General features: G+C 34.2%; 1 protein-coding gene across 1 annotated transcript; it reads left to right on the forward strand.

Annotated features, from left to right (window-relative positions):
- Positions 1-2952: 2952 nt before the first annotated feature.
- LOC118270350 (cytochrome P450 4C1-like) lies at positions 2953-16928 on the forward strand. The gene is made up of 10 exons (XM_050698178.1): positions 2953-3254; positions 7188-7277; positions 9975-10085; positions 12146-12331; positions 12816-13012; positions 13411-13483; positions 13698-13887; positions 14666-14817; positions 15216-15392; positions 16279-16928. Exons 1-10 carry the CDS (start codon positions 3095-3097, stop codon positions 16431-16433), a joined length of 1491 nt encoding a protein of 496 aa, XP_050554135.1. The 5' UTR covers positions 2953-3094; the 3' UTR covers positions 16434-16928.
- Positions 16929-18805: the final 1877 nt, after the last annotated feature.

An 18805-nucleotide genomic window follows, 5' to 3' on the forward strand; every position in this document is an offset into this window, starting at 1 on the left:
CTAATTTTTATTTTAATGTCCGTCTTGTATAGGTATTATTTTAAAACATTAGACACGTATTTTGTTTCTTACGGAAACAAATAGGTACTTTTGAAGATAAATTTATTGCAAATGTCGCGTGACGTCATTTCTTCTTCAATACTTAGACAACAATACTGAGATAAAACGAATCAAAGTTGATTAGTGAGAGCAAATACATCATTTCTACGTATAACGTGTACCAAGTCCAGCTAATTTAATTTGAAAACATAAGAACGTTAAATAAAGATTGACTCTACTCTGCATAAAGTGGTTCACAAATACGCACTTTGCGTCACTTGGTCAATGAAAACAATTGTTAGCAATTATTTTCATTGATAAAGCGACAGAGGCAGTGAAAGAGATAGTATAACACGTAATTTTTTTGTATATTTAAAAAAACTCATAATCACTCATTTATATTTAATATTGTAATCTTTAACCAGTCGTGGCATGTACTTTTAGAACTTTATATACAAGAATACATTCAAATTAAAAAAATCCATGTGACTTAGTCACGTGCAACAAAAAGGGGGAAAAACAAACGATTTTTTATAATGTTATTTATATTTTTTTGTCAATTCAACTGGTTTGGTAACATTGCTGTGATGGTAGGTATGTAGGCCTAAGTACATAACTTGATATATTTACATATTTTCCTGTAATTAAAATCACTTTGTTTCTCACCGTATATGTCAAGTTTAAACATTCTGATTGCCACTACCTGGTCAAAAAAATAAAAAGATGTAAAAACTACAGTTTTATTAATTAAAATCTAACAAAAAGTCTTAGATTCTTGAACGATGATCTAATAAATAATTGTTTAGCAATTTTCTTGATTATAGACCTAAATAATTTCTATTCTTTTTATGTTAAATTAAAATTAATTATAATTTTACACACGGAGGTAAAAAGTCAGAGACGTAGTCTGACTGATATAAAAAAGCCAAAGACAAAATTAAATAATTTTCAATTAAACCGGGAAGGCACTTTTGAATGTCAAAGCAAATATAATAATATTTAAAAAATATCTATCTGTCGATCAGTCCTCTGGTGAAACAATTTGCTCGTTTCAAAGTGTATAGTGTACTTTTTCAAATTCAATCCAATTCAGTAAACCTGAGTCTTTCGCGAAAAGCAGGAGTAGGAACGGAGTGGATTTTAGCAAGTAAAGGTCTAACACTCCCTCTCATTAGATTTTCCCCCCTCAAAAAAAGCCTGTATTTATTTTATTATAAATATGGATCATGGAATTGTGGCAAACAGTAACCTTTTAGGTAGCTAATCTTCCTATCTATCAGTGCTTTAGTTAATCACATGGGCATTTAGAAGGCTTTACTCGATTACCCAAAAAAACGTACATGACTTCTTACTCTGGTCTGTTTTAAATTTTTTCCTCCATCCATCCTTTCTTCTAAGAAGCTCTCTACTAACTTCCTTGCCCATTTTCACTTGAAACACTAAGCTATATGTTCATCTGTAGACGTATTATGGCTGATATGATGTGTTTTTTTTCTTTGTGATGGCAATGGAGTCTTCAATCAATCTACTTAGATTTTATAAAAAAATATACCAAAAGAGCTTAGTGTCTTCATCATCATCATATCATGGAAGACCAAAAGAGCTTTAGCAAAAGATGGTTAAGTAACCATCAAGCAGTTTTTTCAATTATTTTCATTATTTCACACTTATATCCCTGAAAGCACATCTCACCAATATTATAAACGCAAAAAATGTATGTTGAGGGGATCGAGACATGGAATAAAGATAGATTTTGGTCTGGATAACCATATAGAACACTTTAAATCCGCGTGGAATGCGGGCGAAGCCACTGGCAGAAGCTAGAATACCAATAGTGTGCAAATAGAATAATTTTATGATGTGCCCGTCTAATACATATCTACACATATATGTAACAAAATGTCTAATGATACACCTACCTAAATAGTGCAACCTGTTTGAGGTCTGGATTCATTAAATATAAATTGGTGGGCGGTATGGTACAGTCACTAACTTAAATCAATTAGAGAATTCAGAAATACTTATGTATACAAAAACTAAGTTTTATATAAATGATAGGTCATATTACCAGTTTTATTAAAATGATTACTATGCGTTGAAGAATACTCCGGAATTTAAATTAATATCGTAATCAAATATTTATTATGATTTTTTGTAATAAAATATAATTATGTATGATGGTAATTAAAATTAATTACAGAGAGATACTGTTTTTTGTGACAATTCAAGAACCTAATTCATATTTTGTTAATTTAGTTTATGAAAAAAAAAAATAGATATTCTTGAGCCTACTCCGTTAATTGGGTAGTTTTCTAGGTCAAAAAGAATTTTGACGTTGTTAATATACAATAAAATATCCCAAAATGATCTTAATCATTATTTTGTATCGTATTCATTGATTTGACGACCATACTTTATTTTTAATTTTTTCCAGCAAATTATAGATTAGAAAAAAGTATGCCTGAGGCTCATATTTTACTCGCAGAATGCTGTTCTGTTCATAAATAAACCTCTAGCATGGCATAATATAGGACAGTATATAGTATTATGTAGAATATCATATTTCGTAAAAATTCGTGAATATGTGTATATCCAAATTAAAATATGTAGACAGAAATTCATTTGTCACAAAAAATATTATGAGCTATTCACGATTTTAATAGAAAAAACTAGCGGATTATAACAAAAACCAAAAAACTAGGCAAGCCAACTAAATGGCATATTAAAAACAGTTTTATACGTAAACTAGTTTTAAAAAATTTCGCACATGACTGTACCAATACACATTTTTATAACGTTGTTTCTACCCATGACAGTTGTACTTTTTGAAACCGGTTTCAATTCCGCATTTATTTCAACCCTAGATGAAAATCTCACATTCATGAATAACCCTTGATACTGGACAGTCCTCTGAATATTCAAATTTTGAATATTCATATTTCGAATATTAATATTTTATTAATAAATATACAGTGCAATATAATAACGAATGTTTATGTTGAATTAAACCTTTAATAACAATTAAAAAAAAATTTTTTTTTGTAATTTTTTAAAAATGTTGGCGTTAATTTTGTGTGCTGTGTCGTGTTTTCTGTATGCGTGGTACCAATGGGAGAGTAATTATCGTCGGCTGAAGAGTTATAAACTGCCCCCTATGTACCCTGGAGTGCTGCCTATCATCGGCCACGCGCATTTGCTCATTGGAAATACTACACGTAAGTTTGTATAACATTATTTTTTCTAATTTTTAAAATAAACATAACAGAAAGTTTCCTTTAAAATTAATATACGTTAAATTTAAGTAAAGAAGTTTAATAAAACGATGTTATTTAAAAATGGAACCGCATTTAATAATATTTTTTATCGTTTCCATTTTTTTAGTTAGATAATAAACCAAAATCCTTTCCCTAAGACTGAAAAATACTATGATAAATACCGCGTCAAAATCGGTTCTGCCAAACGCGAGATAATCGCGCACAAACATACTTAGATACATAATTATATACAATGAGAACAATGAGAACCTCGTTTTCTTTATGTCGGTTAAAAAGGCGTCACCCCAATCTATACATATCACCCGTTTGTTCCTGTTGCTTTTAAGAATACAAATCCCTCATACACAAAAAATATAATTGAATACACCCGAGTTTTCTACAAAGAGTTTCTTGGGTATAATAATTAGGAGATTAGACAAATACTCAAATTCTGAGCAAAATTCAAATCCGAAACACGTTACTATACCAACTGGACGTATAACCGCTGCGTCAACCGTATAATTTTGTAGAGTTTAATAAAATTATGTATGAATATGAGCATATTTTTACCTTGTAAACTATACCTAATTGTTGTTCAAGACTTAAACCCAAACTTAATTAGGATTATTAATACAGCACCTACATTAGTGGGCCATAAGAATTAAAGTAGATCTGAGGTGAAAAATTCAAAATTACAACCGTTATTAACGTAACCCTGTCATAGTTGCTGGGGCTAGCCATAATAATCGTGACTGCATAGACCAGTTTATCGAACGTATCCCGCCATAGGTGAGGCTAGATATAGACCAGGGGTGGCTAACAGGTCGATCGCGAGAGCATTTTTGATCGATCGCGGACCAGAAAATAAGAAAAAGCTTTAAAGTTTTTGGTACTAAAGTATGTGTAGACATAAATATTTTGTATAAAAAGTCGATCGCGACGAACTTTTAGAAAAAAAGTCGATCGCGACTACATATAAGTTGGCCACCCCTGATATAGACTGTTACTGACTAAAACTACCCGTTCTTACTCCTCCTCTGGACTGAACCCGACTCGAGCCCGGTTCGATCTGGCTCGATCCGGCAAGTTAGGGACCTCGCGGTATCGAGTTCCTTAAAATGTAAAGGAGGTCGGTAAAAATGGGCTTTACTTTACACTCGTACAGAGGCACTTTGTTGCATTGACAAGCATACTATGGGACATTTTATGCTTACCCGAAGTTAGAAGTAAAATTAATAGAAGTCATCGTCATTATCAGCTGGAATATGTCCATTAATGATCAAAGACTAAAGAGTAAACTGTAATAAGAAATTTCGATTGTGAAAAAAATAATTTCGAAAAATCTCTGGTGGAAAAGCACTCTAAGTTGTGATCGTAGATATTTGCATTAGTAGTCACATAACTGTTTCTCGAGGGGACTCGACTATTTTCAAGTCTCGCTCAGGGCTCATATTCATGTGCTTGGTATCCCCTAAGGGGTAGGTAGAAGTGCATATTTGACACTTAATGCTACTGTACAATGTACACCTACTTTTCACAATTTATGTTATAAGTCACATGTAATAGGAGTGGAGTCTATTGCTGTATACCGGACACATTTTCAGACTCTGTGCTACTACTGAGAAATATTTGGATATTAGCTTATAGTGTCGTTATTAATTTGTGGTGGTTGAGTCCATAAATAAAGAAAGAAAAAGTAAAAGCTAGTAATTATATATTTGACAGGTCATTCTAGTCCAAAAGCATTAGCATTTTTCAAACAAGTTTTTCACTACATATGTATATCAAAATAGACAATTAATTTTTGTCGTGCAACTTTCTAGAAACTGCTATGATGCAGATGGTTTACCGTTATAATCTAAATATAATTTAATTTTATTCCATCGTTCTTATTTTATTCATTATTCTTTTTGAAAGCGACAATCATTAAATTAATATTGCTTTCTTTTTGACCAACTTAGATCCTTTTTACTAAGCACGGAATATGGAATCCGCTCGGTTTATGGCCATCGGCTCACTTTATAAACTAGAAGTTCTTTACAACCTAACGCATGTAATAGTGTAAACGAGGAATAAAAAGTAAGAAGTTTTTATGGACCTTTAGGGTACGCGTCCATAAGCCCGCCTCGCACACACACGCAACGGATTTTAGTTTGTCTCGTATAGAAACTCTTACAACTACGTCCACTGATTCGCATCGTACGGACCGCATCATCAGCAATGCCTACATGCGATGCGTACCGATAACGTCATACAGAATGCGTACGGTGTAGGCCCGTAGACGCTAGCTATAACTGGGTGATTTGATAATTATTGAGGTATAGAAAAGTGATCTTGTTTATAAACACCTAAAAACAAAACGAATGCACGGCAAACCTGCTACCACTCAACGTGCAACGGGTTCGAAGTCTACAGTCTTTAGTTAGCTATAACATCACATCACACATCACATCAACAGCCTATAAGTCGTTACTGCTGACCAAACATCTCTTCTCGCACGGAGAAGGCTTGAACATTAATCACACTCAGTAACAGAAGTATTATTCTTACTGAAGATGGAACTATTATATCGTAACATAAATAAATACAGTACAGCCTTCAGAGTGCAAGCTTCCTACATAATTCAAAGAGAGTGTTAATGTAAATAAAAAATTGGATAACCTTAGAATAGGTTTTAGATTGTAATTGGTGTTATCTAGTCTGTAATTGTTAGTAATTTATATGATTAAGTTAGTGTCTAGGCGGCTACTGAAATATACAAATTATTGTTCCGGGTCTGGGTGTGATATGTGTTATGTAATTTTACTTATAAATATTTTTTTCTATATAAACTGAAGCGACTTACGACGATTATTATGCAAAACTTTGATATTTTTCAAAACTTTTCAAAAATCTTAAAAAAATATAAATTGTTTCGTTTCGTAACCTGAATGAGTACTGGTCAGTTTTTGCGTTTATTTAATCACCCTTTATCTTCTATAAATAATAGTACGAAGCCCTTTACAATAATATGCCTTGACTTACTTTACAAAGCGTCTGTTTCACCACCTTCATTTATATGAATCACTTATGTGACCGATAAACTTATGTGACAGATAGTGCATACATATTACATTCTTAATTCCAAATTATCTGATACATAGCGGCTATCCAGACATTGCCAAGTCAAACAAGTCCTTAAAATCCTATGACCCCTAGATGGGGTATAAAGCGTCCACAAAGGTCCTTCATCTCGACCGGTCTTGAGCTTCCCGCTTCTCGCTCCACGTCATTCTGAGGAGTGAATCGGGAAGTTATATGTAGACCATAATTATCAAGATGTCTAATTTTATTTTACTTATAACTTTTGTGACACATACTAATAATGTTTTCAGCTTACACACGTAACTGTTTGACGAGGAACTCGACTAGTTTCTAGCCTTGCTAGAGGTTTATATTTATGAGCAGCATTCCGCGACACGTCGATTGTCGCGCTGCTACTTAGTAGCTTGCCAAGCGCACGGTTTGACTGCACGGTTGCTGCGTAACGTGCAGCGGGTTCTATTCCCGCACGGAGCAACTCTTTGTGTGATCTACAAATTGTTGTTTCGGGTCTGGGTGTCATGTGTATGTGAACTTGTATGTTTGTAAACGCACCCACGACACAGGAAAAAATCCTAGTGTGGGGCAACGTTTTTTAAAAAAGAAAGAAAAGAAAAGCTTGCCGAGCATGGCTTGAAACTAGTTGAGTGCCTCGTCAAACACAAACGTGAATAAGTCGATAACATAATAATTGAGATATCGACGGTACCTCAATTATTATGTTATCTTTTAATACTCTCAACTCTTAGCGGGTTGTTACTCTTAGCTGTTATAATAATTGTTTTTAAAGTGTTGTATTGTTTTCTCTTCCAGGACTATGGACTATGGTACAGAGAATGGCTAAAGAAGCGTTGGCGAATGGTGGAGTCATATCTGGTTTTATTGGAAAAGATCTCTATTACAGTAAGTATTATTTTAATACTAGCATTATAACATCTGATCCGGAGCTGCGGACTACTTAGCGGGTTTACCGGGGCTCCGGCTCGACAAGCAGGAATCGAAACGGGGTGGGTTTTAGTCAGTAAGAGTCTGACCGTCCCTCTGTTCTTGCCCAGGGCGGGAGAAGACATTGGACGATTTTCCCTCTCAAAAAAAAAATTAAAAAAAGCTTTATAACATGACTGTCATACCTAATACCTTACCCAATCAAAGAATTCAAGCCGAGACACCCTTTTAGGCAGTCACGCTTTCACCTCGGTCTATGCAAGAGGATTGGAGTCATTGGATAATTTCCCCCATTTGAAAAATACCTATTCCCCCATAGTGGTAACGTCAACATGATTAATTCATTTTTGTGGCCTTGATTATACGCTTAACGTACAACAATGAATCATTACATTGTATTCTATTGAAGATTAATATCTAAAGTAAAAACCGATTAGTCAAATTAATTTTAACACCATTCATCATACTCGTAGAAGTACTTTGCTAAAATTATCATAAGAATAGAAAATAAAATAAAACTTGTTTGGTACATTTGAGAGATTATTCATGAATATTATAATCCGAATTGTGTTTTATGATAATCCGAATAATAATGAAGTTATAGGTAGGTACAGTTACCTACATAGCTCACCTTGACAATGATCAAGGTTTTTAAAAAGTTACTCTATTAGTGTCATGTTTATCATAGTTCGATTGTAATTTATATTTTGTATGTTGAAAGAAATTTGTATTATAATTGAAACGCTCTTTCCACCAATTAGTTCTAGGGGGGACAATCATCCAATGACTTCTCTCGCTTTGGGCGAGGCCAGAGGGAGTGTTAGAATCATACTGACTAAAAAACACTCCGTTACTACTCCTGCTTTTCGGGCCGTCAGTTAGTCTGACTCTCCCTCCCGCCTCACCCAAGGCGGGAAAAGTCAATGGATGTTATTCTCCCCACAAAAAAGGTACCGTCAACTACTTAGGTACTGGAACTGGAACAATAATATAATTAAACGAGGAAAACACATTAATGTAAAGGTTTTTTTTTGTGTCGTTATTAAATGTGTAGTGTGAATAAAACGTTAAGTTCCCAAACATAATGACAGTCTTTTTTTTGGTACTTGTAAGTTGTTTAAGTCAAAATAAGTCTGAATTGAAAGACCCAAAGCGGTTTGAAAACAATTTTTTATAATAATTTGTACTTACTTAGGGTACCTAAGTGCTTAGGTATATTTTTTTAAACATTCAAATGTAATTTTTTGATTATTTTATTTGATGAATGGTTACTAAATGAAAGTAAGCAGGTAGGTATAGGTATAATGACATCATGTGAATTTTTGTAAAGGTCTGCAACTAATCTTTAGGAGATTCATGATCTCATTTGCAAGGTCTGACAAGATGTTAAGTGCATAAAAGCTGATTAGGGATGTACAAGGAAAATATTTCAAACTGTTTACCTAACTAACTTTCGGACAGCGACTTCACCTGCATGTGACTTGGAAGATTTATCAAAGAATATCACGATGCAAAGGAACTTTTTTTAAGGAGGGAACATTGGGGAAAATCGTCCAATGACTTGTCTCGCTTTGGGCGAGGCGAGAGGAAGTGTCAGACTCTTACTGACTAAAAAACCACCCCGTTCCTACTCGTATACGTATCGTTAGTAAAATTTTCAAAACGTCGTCGTGTTTTCATTTAGTAGTACTATGTTAGACTATCGATTTTAATACTAACCAACACGGTATTATTTACGTTTTTTGTTACCTATGGTTAAAGTCGTGAAAGACAAGTAGAAAAAATATTTATGTCCGATTAGCTTAGACGCACTGTGAATTGTGGTTAAAATAGTTAGGTAGGTATGTGTACAAAAACTTGACGCCATTGAAATGACATCTAAACTATGTTTTTTGTATTAATTATTATTAGTACCGTTATTTATTAGTTCTTATGCCTCAGAAAAAATAAAAAGCCGTTGGTCTTGTACCTGACCTCTATCCGGTCATATCGGATTAAGAGAGTGACGGAATAGAGAGAGTGTTTAACCGTGTTTACATTCATTCTAAAACTTGTGCACTATAATGTTTTCTTAGTAGATATCAGCCGTAATTATCTACTTATGTCAAACTGTATAATACGAGTAGGTATCTTCTTCTCCTCTAATAATATCTTCTGATTTATTTTCAAAAAAGTCAAAATTATTTTTTTAAATAGACCAGGAAGACACTTTTACACGTCAAAGCAAATATAATAATATTAATAACGTCTGTCTGTCGGTCAGTCCTCTAGTGAAGCTATTTGCTCGTTCCAAAGTTGCAATGCGGAATCCAAAACACTCATCATGTCCCTATGACGCGCCGGACTTCAATTGTATTTACTGTAGATCCTGGCATACAGCAGTTGTAGCGGGTTGGGGAGATTACGGGCTTATTCTAAAAAATCTTATCTCAAACCAAAATCTGTGGATTAGGTACGATCGATTGTAGACTGAAACTCAATACAACTAATGTTTAAAATCGAACCGCATCTACATATTTTGGATTCAGATAGGTTACCTGATTTCGACCGTCACGTCCGTAGACTAGTCGGGTTAGACAGACTGACCACCACGATCCAAAGGTTGGGATCGATCGGGGAGATTTTATTTATTTGTTGTTTTTTTTTTTATTTCAGTTATTGCTGACCCAGAGGACAGCGTAACCGCAGCTAATGCCTGCCTGCACAAACACTTCGCTTATGACTTCGGAAAGCCATGGATGGGAGAAGGACTTGTATTGGCTTCAGGTAATTTTAAAAACATTGATAATAATAATCCTTATAGGCGGATTTTGGGCAAAACGACTGTTTCTTGATTAATGATGCCTGTCATGAGCTCTCAAGTGACTGATAAATCTACCTTTGTTTATAAATATTCTTCCACAGAGAGGACACAAAAACATACATACATACATAACCTCACTACTGTCTCCCATGGGGATAGGCAGAGACAATGGAACGCCAATTGTTAAATACATTTGTTTTATTATATTTGGGAAACAAAATAGATTATTTTTGTTACAATTAACTGCTTAAAAGGATATTTATTTATGTATACACATTAAAAGAGTAACACCGCTGTTGTTTTCAAGTCTCATGGTATCACGTATAGTCAGTCATACACCAGGTACCATTCTAGACTCCGTGCTGTTACAATTTTACGGAAAACCGAAACAAAAAAACAATAATTCAAAGACATTGAACTCACCGTACTCAGAGTCATTAAATGATTAAGTACTCAACCCAGTTCTTGGCAATTGCTTTCTATATAATAAAATCGTTACTGAAGAATTGTTTAAGTAATCATTAAATGTCTCTGACTGCGGCTGATAGACACATATTTTCCAAATATTTTTTCAAATTAAAATTTTGTTTCCACCCGGATTAGATAGACAACGCTATACTTGTTCTATATAAATATTCAACATTCATTCTCGTTTTTTATTAAGATTCAAATCGTAACATTTCTCATAAATATTTATATAAAATCGACTTCACTCAAATATTTCGAATAATCAGATCTTCTAGAGGAAAACTGTCACTTTTTACTAAAATAAAACTATGTTTAAAAATACCGACTTCAACACACGTGTTAAAGTGCGAACAGCGAAAATTGGTTCAGCCAAATGCGAAATAATCGCGCATAAACATACATAGGTACAGGTCGAAATGAAAACATCCTTATTTATTTTTTAAATCGATTAAAAATTTTCCTTTATTGAGGTTTATAAATGCAAAATTCGTACAATACAATTTAAAGCATAAACGTAAATTTCATTTAACAATTGACTGATAATTTTGTGACTTAATATTAATTATCGTTTTATCGTTTATTATAATTCCTTTGACGCGGATCCAAGAGCCTGAAATGTCATACCAAAAGACCAAAAAAAATAAATAAAGTAAATCATATGAATGACTATGCTAAATATACTAAAATATTTATATGTTACTCAGTAAAAAAAAAATAGAAATAAATAAGCAGATTTGAGCAGAATATTTTCGTATGTACTCGAAAAGGTTGAAAATATTATGTACCTACTAATTTTGGAAAATCCAATGCCAGTAATAAAACTGCAATTTTATTACGATTAAAAATAAAAAAGTGAGTTTTATTGCAATGGAAATTAAAAAAATACAAAAAAGTACCCATTATTAATAATCAAATGCCAATAAAATAATATAATGGGGAAATTTAATTGCATAACTATGCTAAATAGATCTATTATTTTTACTTTTTTAAGCTAATCGGTGGACATACTAGTCCATTAAGAACATAAAAAAAGAACACTATTAACAAAAAAAAAGTAGTTTAGGTACAATATTGAATTTAAAGCATAAACCAACTTGCTTGCCGAAATTATCAGCCACAGCTTTAATGGGAGGTAGTGTTGTGTTTGAAGATTACAATAGTGAAGAAATTTCGTATCCAGGATCAGTTGATTCAATTTGTGAAACATAAAGAAGTTAAATAATCATTGACTCTATTCTGCATAAAGTGGTTAAAAATACAGTCGAATTGAGAACCTCCTCCTTTTTTTGAAGTCGATTAAAAATAAGCACGATGCGTCGTTTCATCAATGAAAACAATTATTATGAAAAATTAATTACTCATAATCAATATTTTATTTTAATTGTATTGTAATCTTCAAACACAATACTACCTCCTATTAAAGCTGCAACGATAATTTTAGAACACCTTATATGTGTCAATATCAATGAATCTAATTCTACCGTTATTTTTTAAACTTGATTTATGAAATCTGAACCTTACACGACACAATATAACGTATGTTTTCTTTCAACAGGCCCCACATGGAAGAGACATCGCAAGCTTCTGAACCCAGCGTTCAGTCTTCAGGTGCTGCACAGCTTCTTAGGAGTGTTCAATATTCAAGCTAGACGTCAGGTCAAGCATTTCGAAGCTGAAGTCGGCCATGGGAAATTCGACCATCTTGCCTCGCTGAAACACATTGCTTTGGAAACAGTATGCTGTAAGTATATCTGTCATAATATTATAAGAACGAATACATGCAATTAAATGCTTTTGGGACAAACATCGGTTAAAAAAACATATTCTTTTTTGTTGTTTCAGTTTTAAACTTATCTATACTTTGAAGTATATCTTAAAGTAATGATACTATCATTAATATCGATTTTCTTCTCACAATTAAAAAATAAATACCTTCTTTATGAGAAAAACATATACTAGCAAATTTTTTAGAATAACAGTCGTGAGACATACTAAATTAACTAAAAAACACCTTTTTCTCACGAAAATTAATGGAGAAAATCTCTACTAGTTTCGAATCACAGAGGGACTCTTCATCGTGAGCACCGTGATGACAGCGGCGATGTCGCGCAGCCTACTGTACTACAATGATTTTTAGTTACCATATACTTGCTCATCATCATCATTATCATGGTTTTCTTCTTAAAAGACTAGAAAATTCAACCTCCTTACTTTGATGATTCCAGTAACAGCCTTCGGAATAACAGCAGACGAAGACAAAGATTTCAACAAGCTGTACATGGCAGCCGTCGACCAGATCCTGAACATAATTGCGATGCGGTTCTCCAACTTCTGGCTGCAGAGCGACCTGATCTACAGCTTCACAGAGCTCAGGAAGAAGCAGGATGAGGTGGTCAAAGTGCTGAATGCTATGTCTACTGCTGTAAGTAATCAATGTAACTGAATTTTATTCTCTGATAGAAGAAGAAGCACAGTTTGGCCAGTTGTGTTATAAGTCCCGTTAAAGAAAGGGCCAATTGTTGTTTTTAAACAACCATATTTTTAGACTGCGTCGTTGACGCGGTGGTTGTGCAACTGGCTGCCATGAAACTTATCGCGGATGGAGCAACGTTTTAAAAAAAACACTTATCCCTGGTCATGATATGATTTCTATAATATCTGATACGATTCCAGACACAGGTGCTGTTAATAGAGATAATAGGCATTATAATATTCTTATACCTTTGTCCTAACATTTGAAAGAAGCAGTGAGTTGATATGTGACTATAATATTCTTATACATAATTGAAGGTTTATAACTTTTATTTAATAATATTCCAGGTCATTAAAAGGAAAAAAGAACAAATGCAAAGCCTGCCCAGAGAAGAATGGGAAGCACAACGTCAACGCACAGGTAAACAAAAATTAAATTATTTAATACCCTAAAAATAATCTATACAAAAATTTATTCTTCAAAAAATTGCAGAAAACTAAAAGGTAAAAGAAACTAATTACATTGACCTTCAGTTTAAATCACAATAACTACCCTGGTGCAATTAATCGTGCCATATGAATTAAAATCGTATCAAAACATACTTAGAGTTCTAAATCCTAAAATGGTATTCCAGGTATCAAATGCAAAGCCCTGATGGACCTTCTACTGGAATTGGCAGAAGAGAACACTCTCACGGACAAGGAGATCAGGGAAGAAGTAGACACCGCTATCGTAGCCTCATATGACACTACTTCTTGCTTGCTCGCTTACATCATGATGATGTTGGGAACTTACCCTGAGGCACAAGAGAAGATGTACCAAGAGTAAGTATGATTTAATCATTTCTATTAATAACAGCTTCCGCCAGCGAATCCGTCCGCGCGGACGTCGGTCTTCGCGTGGTTGTTTTATTTCTCCATTTTGAATAACTCTGACAATGTCGTCTTATAAATATCTATTGGTCCCAAATACGGCTAGGCCCATAATAATTAAGGAGATCCCTCTATTGAGCTACTGCTGTCGAGCTCGAGTTCTGTAGTATAAAACTGAAAAAAAATGTTTTTTTTCTTTCCGGGATAAAAAAGTATCCTATTTTATATCAATAGAGAGTTACTCTCCTGGTGTCCGCTAGGTTGCTCAACTAATCTAGGGACGTGATCAACTCGGAGGACATTACAGAATGTTATTGGCTGCGTATCCATGCTATTCGCGTCGCCACTAATTACTATAGCACCGTATCCACAGTCTTCCGTATCCACAGTCTTTAGTCGGGCCGCCAGTGGTATCTCTTCGAGAAGATATTTTGGAACTGGCGCAGTGTGTTGTAATGACTCTGGTATCTGTATAGTGTACTTTGAAAGCTTACGGACACCACCCTGGTGCTACTGATTGCACCGCCATGGTGTCCTGGTAACATGTATCGAAAGATTCGATTAAGAGACTATACTATGTATATTTAACAGAGACGAGACTGCAGCGCTTTCTTATAAACCAAATCAGACGTGGAGATTAGATATAATAAAACCCTCTTATGTAGATAGCCCAACAATTGAGCATACTGTTACTTCAACCTCATCTCACCTTTTATCTCCAACTTTACAGATTAGAAGAAATATTCGAAGGCACCGACCGTGACGTCACAAAGGATGACCTGCCGAGAATGGTGTACACTGACGCTGTGATCAAGGAGACTCTAAGACTGATCCCTACTGGCCCTGTAGGACTACGATATGTCGACAAAGATGTTCAATTGAGTAAGTAATAAGAACAAAAACTGAATAGTTTGGGTATCGACAGGCGAAAATGAATCCTGTCAAAAATAATTATCAAAAAGTACTTAGATATCATGTAAAACCATGTTTCTTATTCCACACATTAGTTATTCCACATTTAGTTATGTGTGTGTGAACTTTTATGTTTGTAAACGCACCCACGACCCAGGAGGAAATCCTAATGTGCGGTAACGTTTTTAATAAAAGAAAAAATTAAAAAAGGAAGAAAAAAAATAGTTAAAATCTATGACTTAAGGATTGCAGTCGAATTACCGAAAGTTGAAAAAATACTACTCAAACTGTCAATACGATCAAGCTAACCGAAGGGCTCTACTAGTATTCCTACACAGTTTGATAATATTGTTTACTTCTTTTCCCAGAAAACTTCACGATGCGCGCTGGCAGTCAATGTGCGCTGTTGATCTACGGCATCCACTACCATGAGAGCTGGGGTCCAGACGTGAGGGAGTTCAAACCTGAGCGCTGGTTGGACCCCAACAACGCCCCCAACCCTAACATGTTTGCTGGTTTCAGTATTGGAAAGAGAGCTTGCATGGGTATGTTTAAATTTTTGCTTTTTATTAATGCCGTGTTTGTTGACGATTTGATAAAGGTCGTTTGGAGTCGCTGGATGCTAACGATCTACCGGTTGATACTAAAATCATCGAGGAAGACTTGTATTCGATGTGTATCTTATTTGTGGGATGTTATAAATACGAGTAAGAGTAAGAGAGTAGAGAGAGTGTAAGAGTTTTGTGTGATTGTGTGTATGTTTGTTACTCAATCACATCAAAAGGCTGAAGGGTACTTGATGAAAATTGATAAAACAGAGGTAGATTCTGGTCTGGAATAACACATTGGCTACTTTTTATCCCAATGGAACGCGGACGAAGCCTCCGTTAGATATGGTAATGATCATGATGATGATGATTTGTCTGGAGATAGTTAGCACGCATTTTTGAGGCGGAAAATCATCCAATAACTTATCCCGCTTTACTGACTAAAATCACCCTGTTCCTACCCCTAAAAAACCCCGTTCCTTCTCCTGCTTTGAGCCGGAGCCCGGTAACCCGATACGTTGTCCGCAGCTCCGGATCAGGCATCAGCCCTACTGGGCCCCATCTGTGGTGGTCTGGCTCTTTGAAGCGCCGTACGCACGGGTCTGGTTCTGGTCGGGTGGCGAGCTACCCTTGCTCGCCGTACCCTGTTCCTACCCCTACCGACTCGTTTCGATCGGGAACCCTAGTAGTTAAAAGGCTAGAGAGGGATAGCTCGATTTTTTCCGTTGACCACTCGACTGCTGCCTATGTCGTGGATTAGTTTTTCATTTGCAACTCTTTCAGTGATTAAAAATAACCTTTATGTTTTTTAAATATCTTCAGAAACAACACTAACAAAAAATATCAAAGATAAAACCCTCAAAATTCCACCTTTTCTTTTCAGGAAGGACATTCGCAACGTTATCGATGAAGACCACACTGTCCCACGTACTGCGACGGTTTAAGATCAAAGCTGACATCAATGACCTGAAGCTGAAGATAGACTTCTTGCTAAAACCCGTCTCAGGATCCCTCGTCAGTTTAGAAAGGAGAAATTAGTCTTAAAATTACAATCAATCGATGCTTTAAATTATATTAAACATTTAGATTTACGTAGTTAATTTTAAGTTTATGTTAAGTAAATATTGAACTAGTGGTCAAATATTAGATTATATGTCGGCTAACATAAATTATAATAAGTAAATAGAAATTATACTATTGTAAGTGTTCGTTGATATTAATGAATATGTATAATTTCAAGGAATTTTCTTGTCTCATTGTATAAAAAGCATTATTAGATACATTACATTTTTTAATTCACAACTTGAACTAGACTGATGTCTTCAAAAGTACAACGGCGTCATCTGCTTTGATAAAAATGTATTTGTGTTTTACGCGAAATACGTTATCATAAGCACACAATAAGATATCCTTTGGTTTGATGCAGTTCAGTCGAATGAACTGTGTATTTCCAATAAAAAATCTTAATCATGAAAAACTGTAAAACTTTTCATAAAATATGACTATGAATATGATCACTCAAAATTATCTACATTTGTATTGAACCAAAAGAAAAAAAAGATGATTATAATAGCTGTGTTGCACAATAGATGTGATGACGGGGTACGAAAATATTAGACACGTATTTTTTTTTATTTTGACATATAAGATAACAATACTTATATAAAACGAATCAAAGTTTAGGAGTGGGAGAAAATACGTAATTTCTACTACAAAACGTACGTAAAAGTGACGTCATGCGCTATTTCAAGTCAATATATCGCCGAAAGTATTTGTTGTTGTTGTTTGTGTTGTAAGAAAATAAAAAAAATACGTGTCTAATATTTAAAAATAATCTACAAGACGGACATTAAAATCAAAATTTGTCATCTACCATATTTTAATATTAGTTTAAAGCCAGTGTAAATTAAATAAATTGAGTATGTACATTAAAAATATGTTAAAATATTGTACTCATACATAAATTATACATGATATGTCATTATAAGGTATGAATTAAATACTAATAAACATATTGTGTACCTTTTCATTTCTTAATTAGTCAAATATACCCCTCTAACCTGATGTAAAGAAATAGGCATGTCATCTATACATATAATAAATATGTAGGTGTTACTGGATCGATACCAAACCCAAATGTGCGATTATTTTTTTTTTTGTCTGTCTATAATTTCAGGCATCACGAGAAAACTAACCGTTCGATTTCGATGAAACTTGATATAATTATACCTTACTATCCTTGGCATAAAATAGGATAATTTGTGTCCTGGAAAAATACGTAGATTTTTTTCAGTTTTTTCCATAGGCATTGTTCTGTAGAACCGCGAACACACGTTGCATTACCCGAAGTGAATCCGTATTTGGGTCCAATTGATATTTATAAGATATCATTGTCGGAGTTACCTACTCAAAATGGAAAAATAAAAGATCCACGCGAAGACCGACATCCGCGCGCACAGAGTCGCGGGCGGAAGCTAGTAGCAAATAAAACGTCAACACTACCTGGACAAAAGATCATATCAAAATGTGCGATGTCCTTTAAATGTCAGTATTCAAAATCCTTTTCATTTAAAAAATTGTTTAAGTTTGGAAATATCTGGCATTAGTATACCTGTACTAATTAAATGTTACTTTAAGGTGATAATTATATTTCCCAAGGTACTAGGTAAATACTACCTACAACAGGGTGACCCCTATTACATGAGACATAATACAAATGGTGAAACGTGGGTGTACATTGTATAGTGGCATTTCGTTCCGTAATGTGCATCTCTTCCAACCCCTTCGGGGATAAAAAATGTGACATTACGTATAAACAACTAGCTTTTGTTGGTAGTTTCGCCCACATTAATGACAAGAATGAGATTATAATAATACCGTATCTGAACTTAACTTTTACACGTCAAAATAATTGTGTTATTCCAGACTGGAATGTATCTCTGTACCTATTTGGATATGTATATTAGGTACTACCTATATTCTATAATAGTAATGGTAAATATGGTAAAAAAAAACATTTTGATCATTTACAAATACATTTAGATGCAAATAAGGGTTTCTTCATTATGATTGTGTTTTGTTTCTTTTTCTCCTTTTTTGTATAATTTATAGTTTCTTAAGTTTATTATGTACACTAGGTTAAGCCTCACTGTCGAATTGGGAAAATCCTGTCATGAGAGTGTAGGAAGATTTTTATAAATAAATAAATAAATAATAAACAAAACAAATCTTCTTTATTAAATTAACATTGACCCATAATTTTGCGTGGTCACACAAACATTTCTCCACTCAATCTGACATATCGCGTGGGTACTTCACTGTATAAGTACTTGATAAACCTCTTGACATACTAGTGCAAAACCACACACAGGTCGTAACAAAACGGAACCTGCCTCTTGACCTTTCCTCTT

Source organism: Spodoptera frugiperda, chromosome 13 (assembly GCF_023101765.2).
Source record: "Spodoptera frugiperda isolate SF20-4 chromosome 13, AGI-APGP_CSIRO_Sfru_2.0, whole genome shotgun sequence".
Taxonomy (NCBI): domain Eukaryota; kingdom Metazoa; phylum Arthropoda; class Insecta; order Lepidoptera; family Noctuidae; genus Spodoptera; species Spodoptera frugiperda.

Coding starts and splice junctions, on each gene's coding strand:
- LOC118270350 (XM_050698178.1), top strand. CDS start 3,095: ATGTTGGCGTTAATTTTGTGTGCTGTGTCGTGTTTTCTGTATGCGTGG. Junction 13,013..13,410: donor TGAATGCTATGTCTACTGCT/GTAAGTAATCAA, acceptor ATAATATTCCAG/GTCATTAAAAGGAAAAAAGA. Junction 14,818..15,215: donor CGACAAAGATGTTCAATTGA/GTAAGTAATAAG, acceptor TTCTTTTCCCAG/AAAACTTCACGATGCGCGCT.